The sequence below is a fragment of the Melozone crissalis genome, unplaced genomic scaffold (genome assembly GCF_028551555.1).
Source record: "Melozone crissalis strain CALT ecotype California unplaced genomic scaffold, PUWL_Pcris_2 ptg000062l_1, whole genome shotgun sequence".
NCBI lineage: Eukaryota > Metazoa > Chordata > Aves > Passeriformes > Passerellidae > Melozone > Melozone crissalis.
The window spans coordinates 754,032-772,374 of NW_026535840.1; the positions used below are offsets into that span (position 1 = coordinate 754,032).

At 48.3% G+C, this 18,343-nt stretch overlaps 2 protein-coding genes across 2 annotated transcripts in view; both read left to right on the forward strand.

Annotated features, from left to right (window-relative positions):
• The first annotated feature begins 1,836 nt into the window (after nucleotides 1-1,836).
• Nucleotides 1,837-4,030, forward strand: LOC128944867 (killer cell lectin-like receptor subfamily B member 1B allele C). The gene is made up of 6 exons (XM_054288328.1): nucleotides 1,837-2,170; nucleotides 2,523-2,636; nucleotides 2,730-2,861; nucleotides 2,957-3,111; nucleotides 3,578-3,693; nucleotides 3,819-4,030. The coding sequence occupies exons 1-6, from the start codon at nucleotides 1,837-1,839 to the stop codon at nucleotides 3,940-3,942; spliced, it is 975 nt and encodes a 324-aa protein (XP_054144303.1). The 3' UTR covers nucleotides 3,943-4,030.
• A 4,404-nt stretch (nucleotides 4,031-8,434) lies between these two features.
• The window catches only part of SGPL1 (sphingosine-1-phosphate lyase 1), a 30,343-nt gene continuing 20,434 nt past the window's right edge, over nucleotides 8,435-18,343 (forward strand). Inside the window, exons 1-2 of the mRNA XM_054288455.1 lie at nucleotides 8,435-8,477; nucleotides 16,410-16,575. Coding sequence (XP_054144430.1) covers nucleotides 8,475-8,477; nucleotides 16,410-16,575 — 169 coding nt within the window. The 5' untranslated portion in view covers nucleotides 8,435-8,474. The remainder of the gene's footprint in view (nucleotides 8,478-16,409; nucleotides 16,576-18,343) is intronic.

Sequence of the window (18,343 nt, forward strand, 5' to 3'; positions counted from 1 at the left end):
TCTATTTGTAAAAGCTATAGGGTGCATACATAAACTGACAGATCATACTATATCAAAAGCAGCAATTACAGTTTGTACTGTATCAGGATTTTTGTGATCAATAATAACTTGCAAACCAAAAATTAATACATAAATGTGAAAGCCATTAGGTATATTTGTTATTTACAACATTATACAGCAAGCTCAAATGGGAAATCCAAATCACCCTGGGCTCCTGGAAATCATCACGAACTGGACTGTCCTTGGAAGATGTGAGAAACGACCCGCATTTCAAGGTTTTTGAAGGATTATTAAACCTTAACAAAAAAGTACAACAATGGACTGAATAAGGAAAAATTACAGCTCTGGGGGTCTCTGGGACTGTCAGCCACGTGCTCGTTTACAAAATGGTGCTCTGCCTTTTATACCCTCAGCCCCTCCCAGGGTTTTGTCAGTCAGCTCCTTCTCTGCCATCCGCTGGTGGAGATCACATCCTCACACCTTGAGTGGAGCTCAGGTGTTGTCCTGTGGCCCCTCCTGGTAACGAGCCGGCCCTCCCCAAATGCGCTGGCAGTTCGCCGGTCCCTGTTCCCTGCTTGGCTGCAGCCTGGGAGGATAAATGCTGGGATGAGCATCTCCCCTCTCCCGGCATCTGGACCCCATCGAGTCCTGAGACCTAAACCAGCCCAAAGCCTCCCTTACCTTTGCTGCTCTCGGGAAGGAAAAGCAAAGCAGGCACAAGCGTCCCCAGACTGCCCGTGGGTCCATGGTGGGCTCCAGGGGCCGGGCAGGGAAGGGAGAGGGGCGGGAGAGAGGAACCGCAGTGCCGGGCGATGGGGCCCGACCTTCTGCCTGTCCCCGCCTTACCCAAGAAAAGGGAAATAATTAAACCTTAGTACCAACATCCAGCAGCCACGGAGGGTTTGGAAATCAGCCGCCAGGAGGGGAGGAAAGCTGGAAGAAAAAGAGCAGCCAGAAGCATTGAGGGGAGGAGGAATTGTCAGTTTGTCCTGATATGGGAGGGGGATGCTCAGAAAGCTGCTCTGTCTTTTGGAGATGTCTCCTCACCACAGGATAGAAAACAGTTGCTTTAAAAAGAAAAGCCCCAGAAGGGGGAAGGGGGAAACAGCTTTTCCAGCCTTTTAGCTGGAGACTGGGATTTGCAGCCTGGAGGCCCAAGTTACTTCAAGGGCCAGGCTGGAGGGGACAGGGAGCACTGCTACCCCCAGAAAGAAATGGGAAAGGGCTGAGGAAATCCATCTCCAAACCCCTTGGCCCAACTAACCGTACAGTATTTTTATTAGTGCATGAACCTTCTGATTGCTGAGTTTAATTGTTTCCTCAAGGGGTGCTGATGCAGCTCAGGGTCCTGGGAAGGCTTTTTGCTAAAAAGAATGGGGGAGGGTGGAAGAGGGTCACACTTCCACGTGTCATTCTGGAAGTGATCTGCATATTGCAGTGGGATCTCACAGTGGCACATCAAGGGGTTTCTCTCAAGGGAAGCCCTTTAAAACCAGGGACAGCCGTGTTTGCCCCCAGTTTGAACCTGAAGATGATGAAAATGAGGTTCTTTCCCTCAATTCAAACCCGTGGAACAGCACCATAAAGGTATTCTCCTTCCATTTAAACAGGAAAACAGTGGAAAACTGATTCCCAGTCAACTGAAACACTGAAAATCACAAAGAAGCTGTATTTTTCTTCAACTGAGACCGTGGAAATCGGAGGTGAAGGGGGATCCTCCCCAATCGAAACAGACAATTATGGAAAAGGAGTTGCTTCCCTTCCCTAGGGGGCTGAGGGTTTTTTTTTTCTCTCGCAGCAGCTCCCAGTCCTTTCCCCCGTGGGCAGCAGCCCCGTATGCCGGTTCTCCTTCTCTGGAGACAAGCTCGCGCTGTCCCCAGCCCCTCGGTCCCCTCCCCGGGTGAGTCCCCCCGGTCGCTGTCGTGCTGTGGCGGGGGAAGCTCCGGCCCCGCCACCAGCTCGCACCGCACCGGGCCAGCGGCAGCGGGCAGAGATGCTCTGGCTTCCTGTCGCCTCCCCCGCGTGCCCAAGCCAGTGCCACCACCCCCGTGTCCCCATCCTGTGTCCCCCGGGCTCTGCCGTGGCATGGAGGACAAGAACGGCTACGTGATCTTAGAGCGAGGGGACAAGCGGGGCTCTGCGGGGAGATGCCCGGCCCGGCAGGGCGCAGGTACTGGGGGGTCGTGTCCGCTGGGCTCCCCCGATCTTTGGGGGAGAGGAACTGGAGAGAGGCGGGTGCGGGCTGACGGCACCCAGGAGTCACCAAGAGCCGCCCAGGGTGGGGAAACTGAGGCACGGCTCCAGGGGGGCGGGTCTGGGGGGCTTTTCTTGATGCTGTGGTTGTCTGTCCCCAAGAGATGGGGCAGAGGGGGTTTTTGGGGTCACCCAACTCCTCGTTCCCCTGTGCAGGGGGGGGTCTCGCTGAGTTGCTTTGCCCCAGGGCTTCCTGCCTTGGGCCCTGGGGGTTCGGGGAGGCGACGGGCGCTCCTGAGCCCGCTCTTTTTCCCATATCCCTTCCCCAGCAGCAGGATCAGGCTATCAAGGATCCCAGAGGGTCCCCGCAGCATCCCCCTGCTGTCCCCGCCGCCTCCTCGTGGCCCTGACGGCCGGCCTGGCGCTGTCCCTCCTGCTCTGCCGTGAGTTTGGGGGTGACAGAGGGCTCCGGGCACCCCTTCCCACTCCACCCCACCCCGATTTCCCTGACCGGGCTCGGCATCCCCCTCTCGCAGTCTCCTGGTGTGTGGCACAGCAGTGGCCGTCCGAGGGCACCGCAGGTTACGGGAACGCCTCGCTGGCAACCGCCCGTTCGGGCTGGGACGGCGTGCTGAGGGAGATGCGGAGGGTCCTGTGCCCGCCCCGAGGTAACACAACCCCCGGGGGGCTCCCTGGGGCCTCCCCCCGGTAAAGCGAGGCCGGAGATGCCCTCAGCCGCCGGGACCCGCCCGTGTGCCCGCAGAGAGCGAGGGGTGCCGGCTGTGCGCCGTGGGCTGGAGGCTGCTCGGGGCCGAGTGCTACTGGATTTCCGACGGCATGAGCCCCTGGAACAGGAGCCGGGCGGACTGCAGGGGTCGGGGCTCCGAGCTGCTGATGCCCTGGGATCAGGATGAGCTGGTGAAGGGAATGGTGGGGATGCTGGATGTGGCTGTACCCAGGGGGCTGGTGCTGCCGGAGGGGCTGGAGGGTGAGGGGCTTCCCAAAATCCCGAACTCGCCCACCCATGCAAGGGTGAGGGGCTTCCCAAAATCCCGAACTCGCCCACCCATGCAAGGGTGAGGGGCTTCCCAAAACCCCGAACTCGCCCACCCATGCAAGGGTGAGGGGCTTCCCAAAACCCTGAACTCGGCCCACCCATGCAAGGGTGAGGGGCTTCCCAAAACCCTGAACTCGGCCCAGCCATGGAAGGGTGAGGGGCTTCCCAAAATCCTGAGCTCAGCCCCCTCTCTGTGTCCAAGCCCCCACCCCAGTGCCGGTGGCAGAGTGAGAGGGACACGGGTGGGGCTCAGATCCGGGCTGAGGACAGAACCAGTTTTGGGGTGACCAAAGCAGCGCCATCATCACTTCTCCTTTCCCGGGTCAGGAATTCCTAAACGAAAGCCTTCAGAATCCCACCCGGCACTTCTGGATCGGCCTCTCGGTGCCTGTGGCCGGGACGGGCTGGACGTGGGAGAACGGCTCCGACCTCGACCAGGAGCGGTGAGCGCTGGGGGTCGGCAGGGCACCCCATTGTCCCCAAGGGCACCCCGTTGTCCCCAAGGCCACCCCGTTGTCCCCGAGGGACCCCCGAGGGTGACACGGGCTCCTTCCTGCCTCGCCCGCAGCTTCCAGCTGGAGCTCGGGAAGGCGCCCGGATCCTGCGGAACGCTCAAGGGGAATGGGATCGGGCCTCAGCGCTGCGACACGACGCTGCAGTGGATCTGCCAGAAAGAATCTGTCGAGATCTGAGCCTCCGTTGCACCCCAAAACCAGCGTTAACGCGGGAAAAATCCCGATTCCCGCGGTGCCAGCGTCCCCCGGGGATGGGCGGAGCCGCAGCCCGAGGCGGGCGATGTAGGAGAGAAATGGACCTAAAAAACCGAATAAAACCTTAACATAACTTGGAGAGTTGCACTTTTGGGGCGAACATCGGGAAGAGGGAGGGAGAAAGGGAGAAACGTGGTGTTTTAAGGGGTATTTTAGCCCAGGGCTTCTCTCCTCTCGGAGGTGGTGCCGCTGCACGCACAGGGCAGCGAAAGCCGGGCCGTGAGCTCTGCAAAACGATGAGTCCCTTTTCAGATACATCTGGAAATGTATCAATCGATCCGTCCCGCGCATCCCTTAAAATCCCTTAAAGTCGCTTAAAAACCCCGAAACTTTAATAAATTTAACCCCATACTGCCACCATTCCCCCGAATGTGCTCACCTTGGCACCCCCCAGCTCTCACTTGAAGATATCTTAAAAATATCTTCAAAACCCTCCCCAAAATCCTTCCAAAATTCCAGAACCTGTCCGAAAATTAATTAAAATTCTTTTCCAGACCTCTCTGGGGGGGCCAAACCCGAGGATTTTCCCAGCTGCTGCCCTCCCCGGAGCCCATTCCCGAGGATGTTATGTGGGACAACGCTGCTGCTTTGCTTTCGGGGTGGGGATCCCCAGTTTGAGGAGCCTTTTGGGGGATTTCCGCTTTTTTCCAGAGGGTCTCCCCGTTTCTGGGGGTTTCTCCCCACCTTTGGGGGTCACAGAAGGGTTTGCAAGGGTTTGGGGACATGGCTGGGGACCCTGAGGGCAGGATGCTGGGAGAGGGGGGTTTGTTACTATAATTATCATCATCATCATAATCATGATTATAATTATTAGAATTATTATTAAATAAATATTATTAAATAATTATTATATAATTCTTATATAATAAGAATAATTCTTATGTAATAAGAATTCTTATTCTTATAATTCTTATATAATAATAATTCTCATATAATGAGAATTATTATTAAATAAATAAATAAATAATAATAATAATAATAAAACCCAGCGACTTATTATTATATAATAATAATTATTATTATTCTGATGAAATCCTTTCTTCTATTCTTTTAGTATAGTTTTAATATAATATATATAAAATAAAATAATATTATATATAAATAAAATATTAAAATATATTTATATATATTATTCATATGTTATTTATATATATTATTTATATAACAATAAAATAATATTATATATTATTATGATATATTATTGTGATATATTATCATTATATTATATTATTATTATATAATATTATTATTATATATTTATTACTACTTATGATATATTATATAATTACTATTATTATATTCAATAATATAAACATTAATATTAATTATTAATCGATATTTAATATTAATATAATTATTAAGATAACATTAATATATTGATACAGTATAATATATTAATATAGTACTAATATCGTAATACGATATTAAAATATGAATATAAATATAATTAATATTACTATTAATGCAATATTAGACAAATTCAATATAAATATAAATATAAATATAAATATAAATATAAATATAAATATAAATATAAACAAGAACGCAATAATAATGATAACAATGATAACAATGATAATAATGATAATAATGATGGTAATAATAATAGTAATAGTAGTAACAATAATAAAAATAACAATATAATAATAATAATAATAATAGTAGTAGTAGCAGTAGTAGCAGTAGTAGTAGTAGTATTTACACGCTCTCTCCATCCCAAAGCCACCTCCTCAGGTCCCCCTCCCTGGCACCCCCAGATGGTCCCAGGGATCCTGGGGCAGTCCATTCAGACAGCAGTTATAATTCCCCCTCCCGTTTCTGCCTGGAAAGAGGAAAAAGCCCTCCTTGTTTTCAAACCTGACTGCTTTCAGACTCGACTTTTGCATCAGAACATGAACTGACCGGTCCTGCTGGATCTCTGACCGTTCCTCTCTCATAAACACGTAACCAATGCACAGGGCAATGCCAGCCCCCCAGAGGACCTTGGAGCCCTGCACAACCATGAATAACTTGGATTTTTCTCTCTCCAGCCTCCTTCCAAGGGGCTTTAAAGGAGGGGTGAGAGTTCTAGCAGTGCCAGGGGATGCTTGGCCTGTGCTGGGAAGGGCAGCTGCCTTCCGTGGGACAGCAGCCACCCTGGCACAGCCTCAGCACCAATCCCGACGCCTGTGAGGAGAGGCCAAGCCGCTCTGATATTTCAAATAATCATCTGAATAGTGGGAAAGCCGGTTTCTACCTGGGCTGTGTGACAGACCAAAATGAAATGGAAATGGGTTCAGGGCCAACCTGCCCCCCTTTGCTCTCGAGCCACCGCTGTCCCCTCACTCAAATGGCTCTTGTCCCTCCCTGGTGTGGCTTGTCCTCTCTACCCAGGTATTCACAGCAAGATATTCCCTTCTACCTGTGCTTTTTAGCCATGATAAACACGCCAAAATCTCTGTTTCCTTGGCGCTGATCTGTGCAGATTAGCAGTGATGCACCTGCAGAGACTCTTTTCAGGGCTGGAGGAACCAACAAGATTTCCTCTCACCTCCCCGAGGGCAGGATATCACTTAGAATGCATGAATATGGGTTTTAGGGCTGTTTTTCTTGAGGGCTGGGGTCACTGGAGTTTGCAGGGGTTTTTGCAGAGGGAAAGCGCAGCTCCTTTGGGGTTCTCCTGAGCAGATGATTTCTGCCTTGGCAAGGATGTAGAAAGACCAACTTTGTGAGGCTGGTATTTGTAGCCATGATATTTCCTGAAAAATCCTTTCCTTAGGATTTTTCCTCCTGAGAAGCTAAGAGGCCTCAGGAACAAAATGTAAACAATGATTATGTGGAATGCAACAGGTGCATCTGGGATTGGTCTCATGTTGGTTGTTTCTAATTAATGGCCAATCACAGTCAGCTGGCTCGGACTCTCTGTCCATGATACAAACCTTTGTTATCATTCTTTCTTTTTCTATTCTTAGCTAGCCTTCTGATGAAATCCTTTCTTCTATTCTTTTAGTATAGTTTTAATATAATATGTGTGCTTGAGATAAAAGCAGAGTCTGCAGGTGTCACCTTGCGAGAGGCGGCAGCAGACAAACAGCCACCACCTGTAACACAGCAAACTGCAAACGTCAGGAGATGATGCTGCTGCTGTGTCTGCTTCAAAAGAGTGCAGGAAACGTTAAAGAGTGTTAAAATTTTAAAGGTTGAATAGTAATGAAATGGTTAATAAGAAAATTTTAAGAGCGTTAAGGTTTTAAAAGTTGAACAGTAATAAAATGGTTATAAAAAATAGCAATATAATAAAATAAAAATTAATGATAAAAATTTGGACAATTTGGATTAGGACAATATGAGACAATAAAAACAAAGAGTTACAGACAGTCCGGGTACCTCTTTCTGGGCAAAATAAGCCCGAAAAAGGCCCCACGGTAACAGAGGATTAACCCTTAAAAGCAACAGCCTGTTGCATATTCATACACCTCATCCATGATGCATAAATTCCATTCAAACACAGGATTCTGTCTGGGCAGTGTCAGCTTCTTCCTCTGAATCCTGGCTGAGTTTTCAGGGCTGAGCAGGGTGGGAAGAGCTTGATAATGGAGCAATAAATTCTCTTTTTCTGAAAGATTTGGGTGTCCTGTGGCTGCTGTCTCAGTGTGATGTGGGTATCACACATAGTACCTTACATTGCATAGTTTCTATTTTAACATGATGTTATAACCTAAAACTATATTTAACACACGACTTAAGAAAATTAATACAGCGTAACTTTCTAACACATCACATAGAATATTCATTTGAATATTTGCTAAAAGCCAATAATAAAATAACATATTTCACACTGTGCCAGGGCATCTCCACCCTCTCAGGGAAGCGTTTCTTCCTAACATCTCACCTAACCATTCCCCCTGGTCCCAAATCCCTCTCCAGCTCGCCTGGAGCCTGTTCAGGCACTTGCAGCATCTCTAAGGTCTCATCTCCCGGGAGACTTCTCTCCAGGTGGACATCTTGAGCTCTCACAGGCCGCATCCAAAGCAGAGGAGCTCCGTATCCAGATAATTAATAACCAGGACGGGTTAACAAACTGTCGTTTGTTTGTGGGGTGTTGTTTTTGTTGTTTTTTTTTAACAAAGAAATTTGAGGTTTTTTTGGTATTTTAACAAAAAATTCTTTGGTATTTTAACAAAAAATTTAAGGTTTTACCGCCTGTCTCCACGTGAGGGCGCTGCTCTCCCGCCGCCGCCTCGCTCTGAGGGGGCGTGGCTTGTATTTACGGGGGCGTGTCCGTCATGCGATGCGGGCGTGGCCTCCCCGCGCTGTGGGCGTGGCCGGCGGGGCGGGGCGTGGCCGGAGGGGCGGGGCCGGGCCGGGCCGGGACCCCGCGGGGAGCGGGAGGAGGAGGAGGAGGAGGAGGAGGAGGAGCGGGGAAGAAGAAAAGAAGGGCGGACGGAGCGACGGAGCTGGCGGCCGCAGCAGCGATGGTGAGCGGGGGCTGCGGGGCCGGTGCGGGCCGGGGAGTGGTGTCCCGGCGCGGCCTGTGTGAGGCAGCGAGGCCCGGGCCTCGTCCGGCGGGGCTGGGTGCGGGCTGAGGGGTCCCGGGCGCGCTTCAGGGGATGCCTGGCCCAGCGTTTGTGGTCAGGTTCTCACTTTGTCCGCCATCTGAGGCCCGTACCCTTCCCCTGAGCCTAAATATATCCTTTTATGCACACGCTGCTTTTCCACAATTACCTGGTTTCGGGGCAGTGAGGATTGGGAGCGGTGTTTTCGCCTGTCTTGGTTAATTTCCCTTGGGTGGGGCACAGTGATGTTTTCCTCGTGATTTTGCTGAAGGTGCCGATCTGGCCGAGAGAGATCGTGTCTGCTGATTGATTGTTGTTTTTTTAAGAGACGCTGGTTGCTAATTGGCTGTTATTTTTTTAGCTGGAAGCAAACTTCGCGATTGCTTGGACTATAGCCCACATTGGCGTGAATCTCGCAATTCCTCAAACCTGCAAGGGGCACTAGATTTCTTGGTTGTTTGGTTGGGGTTTTTCACCCCCCGTCAGCAAGGGGAATTGAAATCACAGCTGCTGAGTGATAAATGAAGCAGCATTATCTTTGTCCCACTCCTTTGTCCCGCTTGCTTACGGCATTTCCAAGTGCCGTGGCACAGCACCCAGAGCCCGGCACAGCTTGTGTTGGGGCTGCTTTCAGCTGCCGAAATTTGGCACTGGGTAAATCCTGGGCTGCTTGTCCAGACTGGCCTGGGGCTGCTGGGGCCCTGCTGTGCCAAAGCTTTGCTTAGGAAATTGCTGCTTATTGCACCTGAAAGACCTGCTCGGGTCGGCTGTTTTATTCACTGGATTGGGCAGTAGCTATTGCACGGGATTCCCGGCTGCTGGAAAGCTTAGGAAGTTCTATTTGTGCTCGGGGAAGGAGGAGAAACACTGACACACAACATTTTCCCTCAACGGTGGTTTCACCCTGGCATCCTTCCTGTGACCTTAGCAAAAGGCAGGGTGAAGCACTGGAAATTTTATGACCTACACGAGTAAAATCTTTCTTTTCCCGTGTTCTGCTCGTGTCCAGCAGCCTGCTCAGAGTTTCCCACACTCTTCCAACCCCGAGAAGTTGTATCTGCATGAGCAGGGCAGGGTTTGCTGGGGTGCTGCCTCATTCGCTTCCTGCCTGGGGTTTCTGCAGCAGTGCTGGGTGCTGTGGAGATAACCCCAATCCCAGCGTTTATTGTGTGTGGCGTGGCAGCAATCGCAGCCTGGCTGTGGCTCAGAGTGGAGTACCCCACTTCCGAGTAAGTATTTTGGGGTTCTGCTCGTCTCTTTTTTCCAAATACGCGACTTTGCCGATAAAAAGTTGTCTCCATCTTCTCCTCTACCAGCTGCAGGTGTCCTGGTCTATTTGCTGTGGTGATTGTGATACAGCTTTCTGTGTTAGGAAAATGTGTATTTCCTAGGAATCTGCGTGTAGAAGTCCCTCACGATCATTGTGTTCTGTCTCCCTTGCCTCTCCTTGCTCATCAGGATTTACCCCTGCCGTATCAGGAAGGACATACGATGGATATTGCAGGGGTCAAAGGGCTCTGTGTGTGGGTGTTGATAAGATAATTTTGAGGATTCTGCCCCGTGGTTGGACCTGCCCAGGAGCAGGGCCTTCCTGCAGAGTGGCAGCATTCAGATTGTGCGGATACTGGGGGCTTTGTGTGTCCCAGGCTTGCATAACCCTGCTGGGGAGCCGTGCCAGGGCTCCCTGCTGCTGCCTTTGTCCGTGGATGCCTGCTCCCAGAACAATTGCCACGCTGGGCTCTGCCTCCACGCTGCTCCTGCCAAGGCTCAGTGCTGGGGGTACCACTCGGTGGCACCCGGGTGCTCGCTAATATTGCCAAGAAATGCCCATTTTATTCTCTGGGAGGTGTGCAGGGATCTGAGGTGTGGAGGAATGAAATGTGTCCAGATGAGCCCCTCATGCAGGGAGCTGGGAACTTATTTTGCCCTTATTATTGTGGGTGGCAGCAGAGGATGTTTCCTTGCACGTTCCTGGAGCTGGTGAGATCCATGGTGAGCTCACCATTGGGTGGATCCTGTCTCTTGTGGGGTCTGTGCTGCCTGGAGTGTTTGCAGAAGTTTTCTATAAGTTGGTTTGCCTAAGGGAGCAATGTGAATGTGACACCTTGTGTTTTAGGTTAAATGAAATTTGAATTTGATTTCTGGAGTCCTTTGGGCTCCTGTGAAATTGTACTTTTTTCCTGAACCACCAATCAGTTTTTTCCCATTTTGTTTCGGTAGTTTTACATTCCATCTCTGCAATGGAAGCTAGAATGCTGCTGTACTTACTGTGACTCGCTGCCTTGTTTGTTTTTGTGCTGAAGCTATAATTAGCCATTGTGTGGCCACTCCCCTTGGGCTCTCAGGGCTGGTGGTACAGTATGTATACATTCATTTTGCAGATACTATACGTGGCAAACCTCCCCCCAGCTGCTGTCATGCTTGAAAAAGAAAAAGCTTCAGTATGGCAGTGGTGGAAATAAATGCAACGCAGGTGAAACTGGTGGAGCTGGGGAGCTGTGGTAAGATGAGTGTGGCCTGAATGTGTTTTTAATTTCACTTAATTCCATACACCCAGAAGTTCATGGTTTTTGATTTCAGAGCGATCACGCATCCCGTGTCGCTCTGTCTGCCCGCATCCTCTGGTCCTGCTGGGCAGCACGTGGCCCAAACCTCGAGCTGCAATTAGGAGCTGACTAACGAACATTCCCTGCCTGCTGCTTATGCAAAGGTATTTGTCGGGCTGGGGCTGGCAGGGAGGGAGCAGGAGCAGAGTCATTGCTGGGGTGCAAACCAAAATACCGAGCAGAGTCATTACCGGGTGCGAACCAAAACACCGCAGGCACAGGCAGCACCCAGCGCTCTGAGGAGGCCATTGCTCAATCCCACGGGAATGGGGCAGCACGGTGGCTCTGTGCCATTGCTCAATCCCATTACAGACTCTCCAGCAGGAATGGGGCAGCACGGTGGCTCTGTGCCATTGCTCAATCCCATGGCTGCCTCTCCAGCAGGAATTGGTGGCTCCCAGTCCAGGCTGGTCACTCCGGTCAGTTTTGTGGCCAGCACACGTGCAGGCAGTGAGGTGTCAGCGAAGGCAGGGCTAATTGGAGTCTTCCTTCCACTTAGGAGCTGAATAAATGAGGCTGCCGTGTGCTTGCTGGCTTGGTGTGGTTTGTTTTCAGTCAGGAAGCTTCTCCTGGGCCTCAATTACAGTGGCAGCACCCATGTTCCGGTGTCCCGCCTGCTCCCGTAATCGGAGCTGACCTGCTCGGGCCCTTGGAGTCTTCTCCCTTGGCCTGGGTCACTGTGTGACAGCCACCTCCTGCCTCTCAGCTCTGGGGACACCAGGGAAGCTGGTGGCAGACACAGATGCTCAGGTTAGGCCGTGTGGGGAAGTGGTCATAGGGTCCCTAATTTGGGAATACGTGTGGGCTCAGGTGAAAGCTGAGGGTGTGGTATAAACTGACAGAGAGCAGGTTTAGATTGGATATTAGGAGGAGATTCTTCCCTGAGAGGGTGGAGACACAGGGTGCCCAGAGAAGCTGTGGCTGCCCCTGGATCTCTGGAAGTGTCCCAGGCCAGGCTGGACAGGGCTTGGAGCCCTCTGGGATAGTGGAAGGTGTTCCTGGATCCCTGGAAATGTCCCAGGCCAGTTTGGGTGGGTCTTGGAGCCGCCTGGAATAGTGGAAGGAGTCCCTGCTCGTGGCAGGGGTTTGGAACAAGATGAGCTTTAAGGTTTTTTCCTGGCCTAATCCTTTCTGCGATTCTTTGATGTTAGCACTTCCTCCCTGGACAGTCGGCCTCATGGTATTGAATAACGTAAGCTTGCCTTTAAAAGCTGCTTTTATTCTGTGGCCCCATTTTAAACCCACTTTAGAGGTTCTTCTGGAGGGAGGAAGGTTCAGCTGGTGAAATCTTTCTTCCTGTTTTTCCCACAGGTAAGCTCAGACAGTGTTTCAGTTTCCACAGAGGGCCCTTGTAATGAAAGGCTGAGGTTCTCCAGGTTATTGCCATTCTGTTTCTCATTTTTGTTTTGTTTTCTTTTAAGCTTTTTTTGTGTCCTACAGCTTGCAGCTGAGGAAATGCTGTTCTGGCAGAAATGCAAAATGTGCTCTCATTAGCTTTGGCATTCCTCCCCCCTCCCTTTTCCATCATCTGGGACAGAAGAGCATTACTGCAGTTAATTTGTGCTCTTTTGTAGTGGCATAAGTGCCGTCCCTGGAACCAGCTCAGCTAGCTAATGACTTTCAGAAATAAAGTACTAAGGATATATTCCTAATCTGTGCAGCTAAAAATTCAATATGTAAACTGCTTAGGTAGCTGAGTGCATTAATATCAGTACAAATGAGCACTGCAAGTCCTAATGATAGCAATTAGTATTTTATCTGATACCTGGGTCTTTCTTGCTGCTCTAAGAATAAAATCAAATCCTCCAGTGGAGGTTTTTTTTTCCTCCCTGCACTTTAGTGTGCTCATAAGTCAGGTTTTTAAACTGCTTTGAAATAATCCTGTGGCTTGGGAAGCTTTTATGTGGGGAAGGTTCTCTTACAGAAATAAAAGCAGCTTATCCACACTCTTCTGATGGGAAAGGAAACCTTTCTTTTTTGATGCCTTCACAAAAAAGCAGTTTATTGTCTTCCATGAAGTCTTGTCCTGTAGACAGGTTTAAAATCGGGTGGGCCTGTTGTCTTTAGCCCAGCTGGGGAAGCAGGAAGGGTTTATTCACTCTGAGCAGCAGCACCTCCAGGGATCCAGGGGCAGCCGCAGGGAAGGAAGGATTCCCTCCTGACACCCATCCCTCTGTCCTGTCCATTCTGCTCCTCTAACAAGTCACTCTGTCTCTTTTTTATAGGCTCCCTTTTAACCCAGCGCGTTCCTGGGTGTAGCAAAGACATTTGAGTGCAGCCTTCTCAATGCCCTCTGTGGGATTAAGTGAATTGTTCAGGACGTAAAGGTCTCTCATGTTGTGCTGGATACTTTGAGGGAAAGGAGCATTTGGGAAAAACTGAGGCAGGGAGCTGAGAAATTGTAATTCACTGCTAACTCATCTTCCATGCCAATTTTCACCGGGTTTTTAAATCCCAGTTTTTGTTATCCTCCTAAATGGATCAACCTCATCCTTCAAACTCATCTAAGTATGAAACGAGTGAAGAAGGAAAGTGGGAAATACAGAGAGCTTTATCTGGTCAAACTGACGCTTGTGGATTGATTTCAGATTGGGTTTTTTTTAAAGCAAGAAAGGGGAAGAAATTCTTCAATGTCTTATGAACATAGTGAAAATCTTCTCTCATTTGTTCAAAATTTGGATTTACCATTGAGTTCCTGTATGTCATTTCTCAGGGATTTCAGTGACAACAAAATGTGCGGACAGACAGCTGGGATCTTGTGTCCCGAGCTTTCCCCGAGAGTGAGGTCAATCTCCTGCCAGATTTAATGATTTTGGCTTGGCCATTGGCTGGAGTGACTTCTGTCAAGAAGGTCGTGTTCCATTTTGACTCAGGGCTTACAGCGTCCTCCATCTTCAGGGGAAAAAAAATAAAATAAAAAGGGCTTTATATTTGATGCTGCAGCATTTTCCTGCCGTGAGCTGAGAACGGCTATTGAGGCACAGCCCATTAGTGGCTCCATTTCCATCCTTTAAGTGCGGCTCCAGACCAGAACGATATCCTGGAATTTCATCCCAGGCAGGCAAAGAACCGAAGTCATCGCTGCTGGCTAAACGCTCGTTTCCAGGGCCCTGCCAGTGGACATGGTGCAAAGCGCTGGAACTTAAGTGGCACCTCCGGTTAGCTGGAAAAGCTGGAATTCTGGGATTCTGGGGTTAAATCTGGGCTTTGTGGTGAGTGGCTTGGAGGAAGGGGCATTCATTAGCTGGGACATTGCCTAATTGCAGCGGTTTGTGTGGCTGCCTTGTTTTGGAGGCTGAAGCAGCTCTGATGTATTTTTAAATTGCCCTTTGCTAAGCCAATAGGTGCTAATTTGCCTTCTCAGAGCCGAGTCCTGCCTGCTTTTGCCCCATTCAGTCCTTGTCCCTTCAGCCTGTGCTGGGACATGGATGAAAACCCTTCTCTGTTAAGGGTAAACGCTCTTAATTCTGTTTTAAAATTTGTTTGATTTTTTTTACTTATTTTATTAATTAATAATTAATTACTAATTTTATTTAATTTAGATTTATTTATTAATTTAAAAAATAGGTTTAGGTTGCTTAAATACTTTCAAACTCTGCCGTGTTATATGCATTCTACTGCTTTTCCAATGTAGTGAGTGTTAATTAGTGTTGCTTTTTGGTAAGGAAACCTGCCTTCCTCCTTTGGTTATTAGAAAAAAACCTTGGCTTTTTAAAAATACTGTTAGTAGCCTCTCCAGTTGTATTGGGATGACATATTACCCCCTAAAGAAAAGTTAATGAAATGATGCTTCAGCTGTTGGCTTGACCCAGAAGTGAGACCTGAGAAGGGAACTTTTTAATTTAGTGCTTGTTGAAAAAACGGCTCTATTCCCCCCTGAAATCCAACAGCACAGGAAGCAAGGATTAATTCCTTCCTTCCCAGGTTTAGTTACAATCTTTGGAAAAGCCCCACATACTTTCCCTGTTGTTTGGAGGGTGAAGCTCTCAAGTGCTGGAAATCTCCCCAGTTAAACAGGGCTGGTCAAAAGGGAAGAGGGATTTGGAACAGGGCTCAGTCCTTGCTCATTCTTTTTGTCTCTAGAAACCCTTTCCCAGAGGGTTGGATGGAGGACCCTGTTCAGGGGGAAATGTCCTTTCTCTCCCGTGCACATCCAGTTTTTGTGACACTCTTGAAGGGCATCTGGTTTGGAGCTATTGATTAGGAGCCTGGGCTGTGTCCCGACAGTAATTCCTGCTTTGACGCTGTAATTGTGCTTGCATCACCGTTTTCTGGGGGTTATTTTGGCAGCAGCAGTGTTTTCCTCTCCCATCCCCCTCGGTGTGTAACGTGCTAATTATATCTTTAAATTAAGGACTTGCTGAGTGCTTCCATCTTCATTGAAAATCCAGCCCGAGGTACTTAATGGACCTGTTTTGGTGGTGCCTTCACTCACCACCTGAGAATTCCTTGGAAAACAATTGTCACAGTTCCTTCTCTCGGGCAGTGGTGGGATCTGGTGGTGGTTCTTGGGACTGTGCAGAGAACCTCGCGTTACTCATCTGCTCCTGGTGCTTCTCTCTCAGTGTCTGATGTCTCTGAAGGTGTGTGCGCTTTTACCTGTGACTCTTGAATGGAAGGGAATAAAAATTATCTCCTATCTCTGCTTTTTATGTCACAGGTCCTTCAGTGAGGTCCACAGCTCACAAATGGCCTTGGGCAGCTCATATACCAAAATCCTCTGATTCCTCACAGAGCAGGACACTTGCCTCTTCTTCTTCATCTTCACCTCAAATCTCACGTGGGCAGACTGCTTGACACTATATATCTGTTCTCTAAATTTGTACCACAAACAGTGATCCAAAATGCAGCTTCCAAAAAATGAAACCCTCACTGACAACATTTCAGTTTTCAGAAATAAACAGCCAGAAGCACGCTTGCTTAAAATTATTTCTAGAAATAACTAAGCGGTGTATCTAGGATCTATAGCACTGATTTAGAAAGGTCAGATCATCTACCGCTCCAAAAAATGGCTGGAATAATTTGATTTCTTTGAAAGGCAAATAGAAATATTTCCTTACTTGAAGAAAAAGGAGAAGATGCCCAGTTTAGTTGAAATGTATCTCTAGGACACACACTTCAGAACTCAAACTAATTTTTGTAGGAATTGAGGAAAGCATGGGATCTGCATACCAGAAAGCCTCTTCTTGACAGCCGGATTTTTGATGCCCTGCTTGTTTACATTTGTGTTTTCCTTAACTTTGCACAGGATGCCATTGCTCCCTACAAGGAGATCCTGCAGATGTACTGGGAGAAGGTGACAGGCTTTGTGAACGCCCGCTGTGAGGGGCTGGAGCCCTGGCAGCTCATTGGGCTGACTTTTTCTTCCACGCTTGCAAGTGTGTGGCTGCATGGCTTCCTCTGCCAGCCTGAGAGTAAGTATGGGACGTTTCCTTACCTTTGAGGGAGGGGAGGTGGCCCTGAGCCCTTCCTGGGCAGTGGAAGGAAGGAGGGTGGAACAAGGCCAAGCTCTTGTTAAAACAGACTGTGAAAAATGCGTATTTTATGATTGGCTTTTCACAAATTTTCAAATGAATATTATATGTGTTATGTTAGAAAGTTATGGTGTGTTAATTTTCTTAAGCAGTGTGTTAAATATAGTTTTAGGTTATAACATAATGTTAAAATAGAAACTATGCTATGTGAGATGCTTTTTTTAAAGAGAGGACTCGCACCAGATAACAGCCACAGGACACCCAAATCTCTCAAAGAGAATTTATTGCTCCATTATCGAGTTCTTCCCACCTTGCTCAGCCCTGAAGGTTCAGTCAGGATTCAGAGGAAGAAGCTGACACTGCCCAGACAGAATCCTGTGTTTGAATGGAATTTATGCATCATGGATGAGGTGTATGAATATGCAACAGGCTGTTGCTTTTAAGGGTTAATCCTCTGTTAACGTGGGGCCTTTTTCGGGCTTATTTTGCCCAGAAAAGGTACCCAGACTGTCTGTAACTCTTTGTTTCTATTGTCTCATACTGTCCTAATCCAAATTGTCCAAACTATTATTACCCTAATTATATTACTATTTTTATAACCATTTTATTACTGTTAAACTTTTAAAATTCTAAAAACAAGCGATTGGCGTTTTTCACAAGACTTTTTGCTGTCACCTAATATTTACCAAATTCTTCTGAATTAAGGTCAAGGCCTGCCTGGTAAATGAAGCTCCCCTGTTCTGTCAGAGGGTGCGTGGAATGTGCTTCTCTCTCCTTCCCTTTCCCTCCCCTCCCGTTTTCCTCTGGCTGAGCCATGTGCTCGTCACAGCGCACTCTTGTTGCCCGAGCCCTGGGGGGATTTATGGAGAGCTGGGTTCCTGCGAGCTCAGTCGCTGCTGCAGAGTGCCTGGATGACTCCTGCTTGTTTCCCTTCCTGCCGGGGGAGGAGCTGTGGCCTTGATTCCATGCTGGGGGCACATTTCATCCTCAGAATGTTCGAGATGTAACTGCGTGTGGCAGTGTGAAGAAATTTTCTTCTTGTGATTTTTTTTAAAGATGTGTTTCCGGAGTGTCTTCCTGTTTTGAGTGGTTTGTGGTAGTGGCAGCTCTTCAGTGGAGCTGAGATCTGCAGAACTGCAGTTTCCTCTGCTGGTGTGATGCCCTCAGAGGTGCATTTCAGTTCCCACAGGCCTTGGGGTTGCACTCTGGTGGCAGCTTGTTAAAAACAGTCAAGCTTTTAACCTGTCCTTCTGTGCCTGCTTCTGAAGCAGCCCTTTCTGAATGTTTGTAAAGAACAAATTGCTATGAAACTTCTGTTCAGGACAGTTATCTTCCTAGCTAGTATTTGTACTGTTGCCCAATGTATTTTGTTTAAGTATGGTCTGGCTCTTAGGAGATCTGGTTAGACTGTCAGAATTTTTCAGGAGTTTGCAGTCTTTTCTTGCTGTGAAAATTATTGATGGAACAGTGTGCACTCTGAGATGTGCAACAGAAATTTAATTATCAGGGCACTAACAAGTATTTATTACAGAACGCGCCAGTTAGTATCCTTGGTAGCTTTCCAAATTGTATATATGAAGTGAAATGTATATGAAGTGTAGATAAAAGTTCAGTCTTCAAATGGCTGATTTTTAAGCTTTATTTGGTTATTTTTTTGGTTTGTCCTGCAACTGCTGGTGTGCAGGCAGGACTGGGAAGGCATTTTTGG

Bases quoted from the DNA above. Each gene is read 5' to 3' on its own strand.
- LOC128944867 (XM_054288328.1), top strand. From the start codon at position 1,837: ATGCCGGTTCTCCTTCTCTGGAGACAAGCTCGCGCTGTCCCCAGCCCC. The intron at 2,862-2,956 runs GTAACACAACCC...GTGTGCCCGCAG, and splicing joins GGTCCTGTGCCCGCCCCGAG to AGAGCGAGGGGTGCCGGCTG. The intron at 3,112-3,577 runs GTGAAGGGAATG...TTCCCGGGTCAG, and splicing joins CCTGGGATCAGGATGAGCTG to GAATTCCTAAACGAAAGCCT.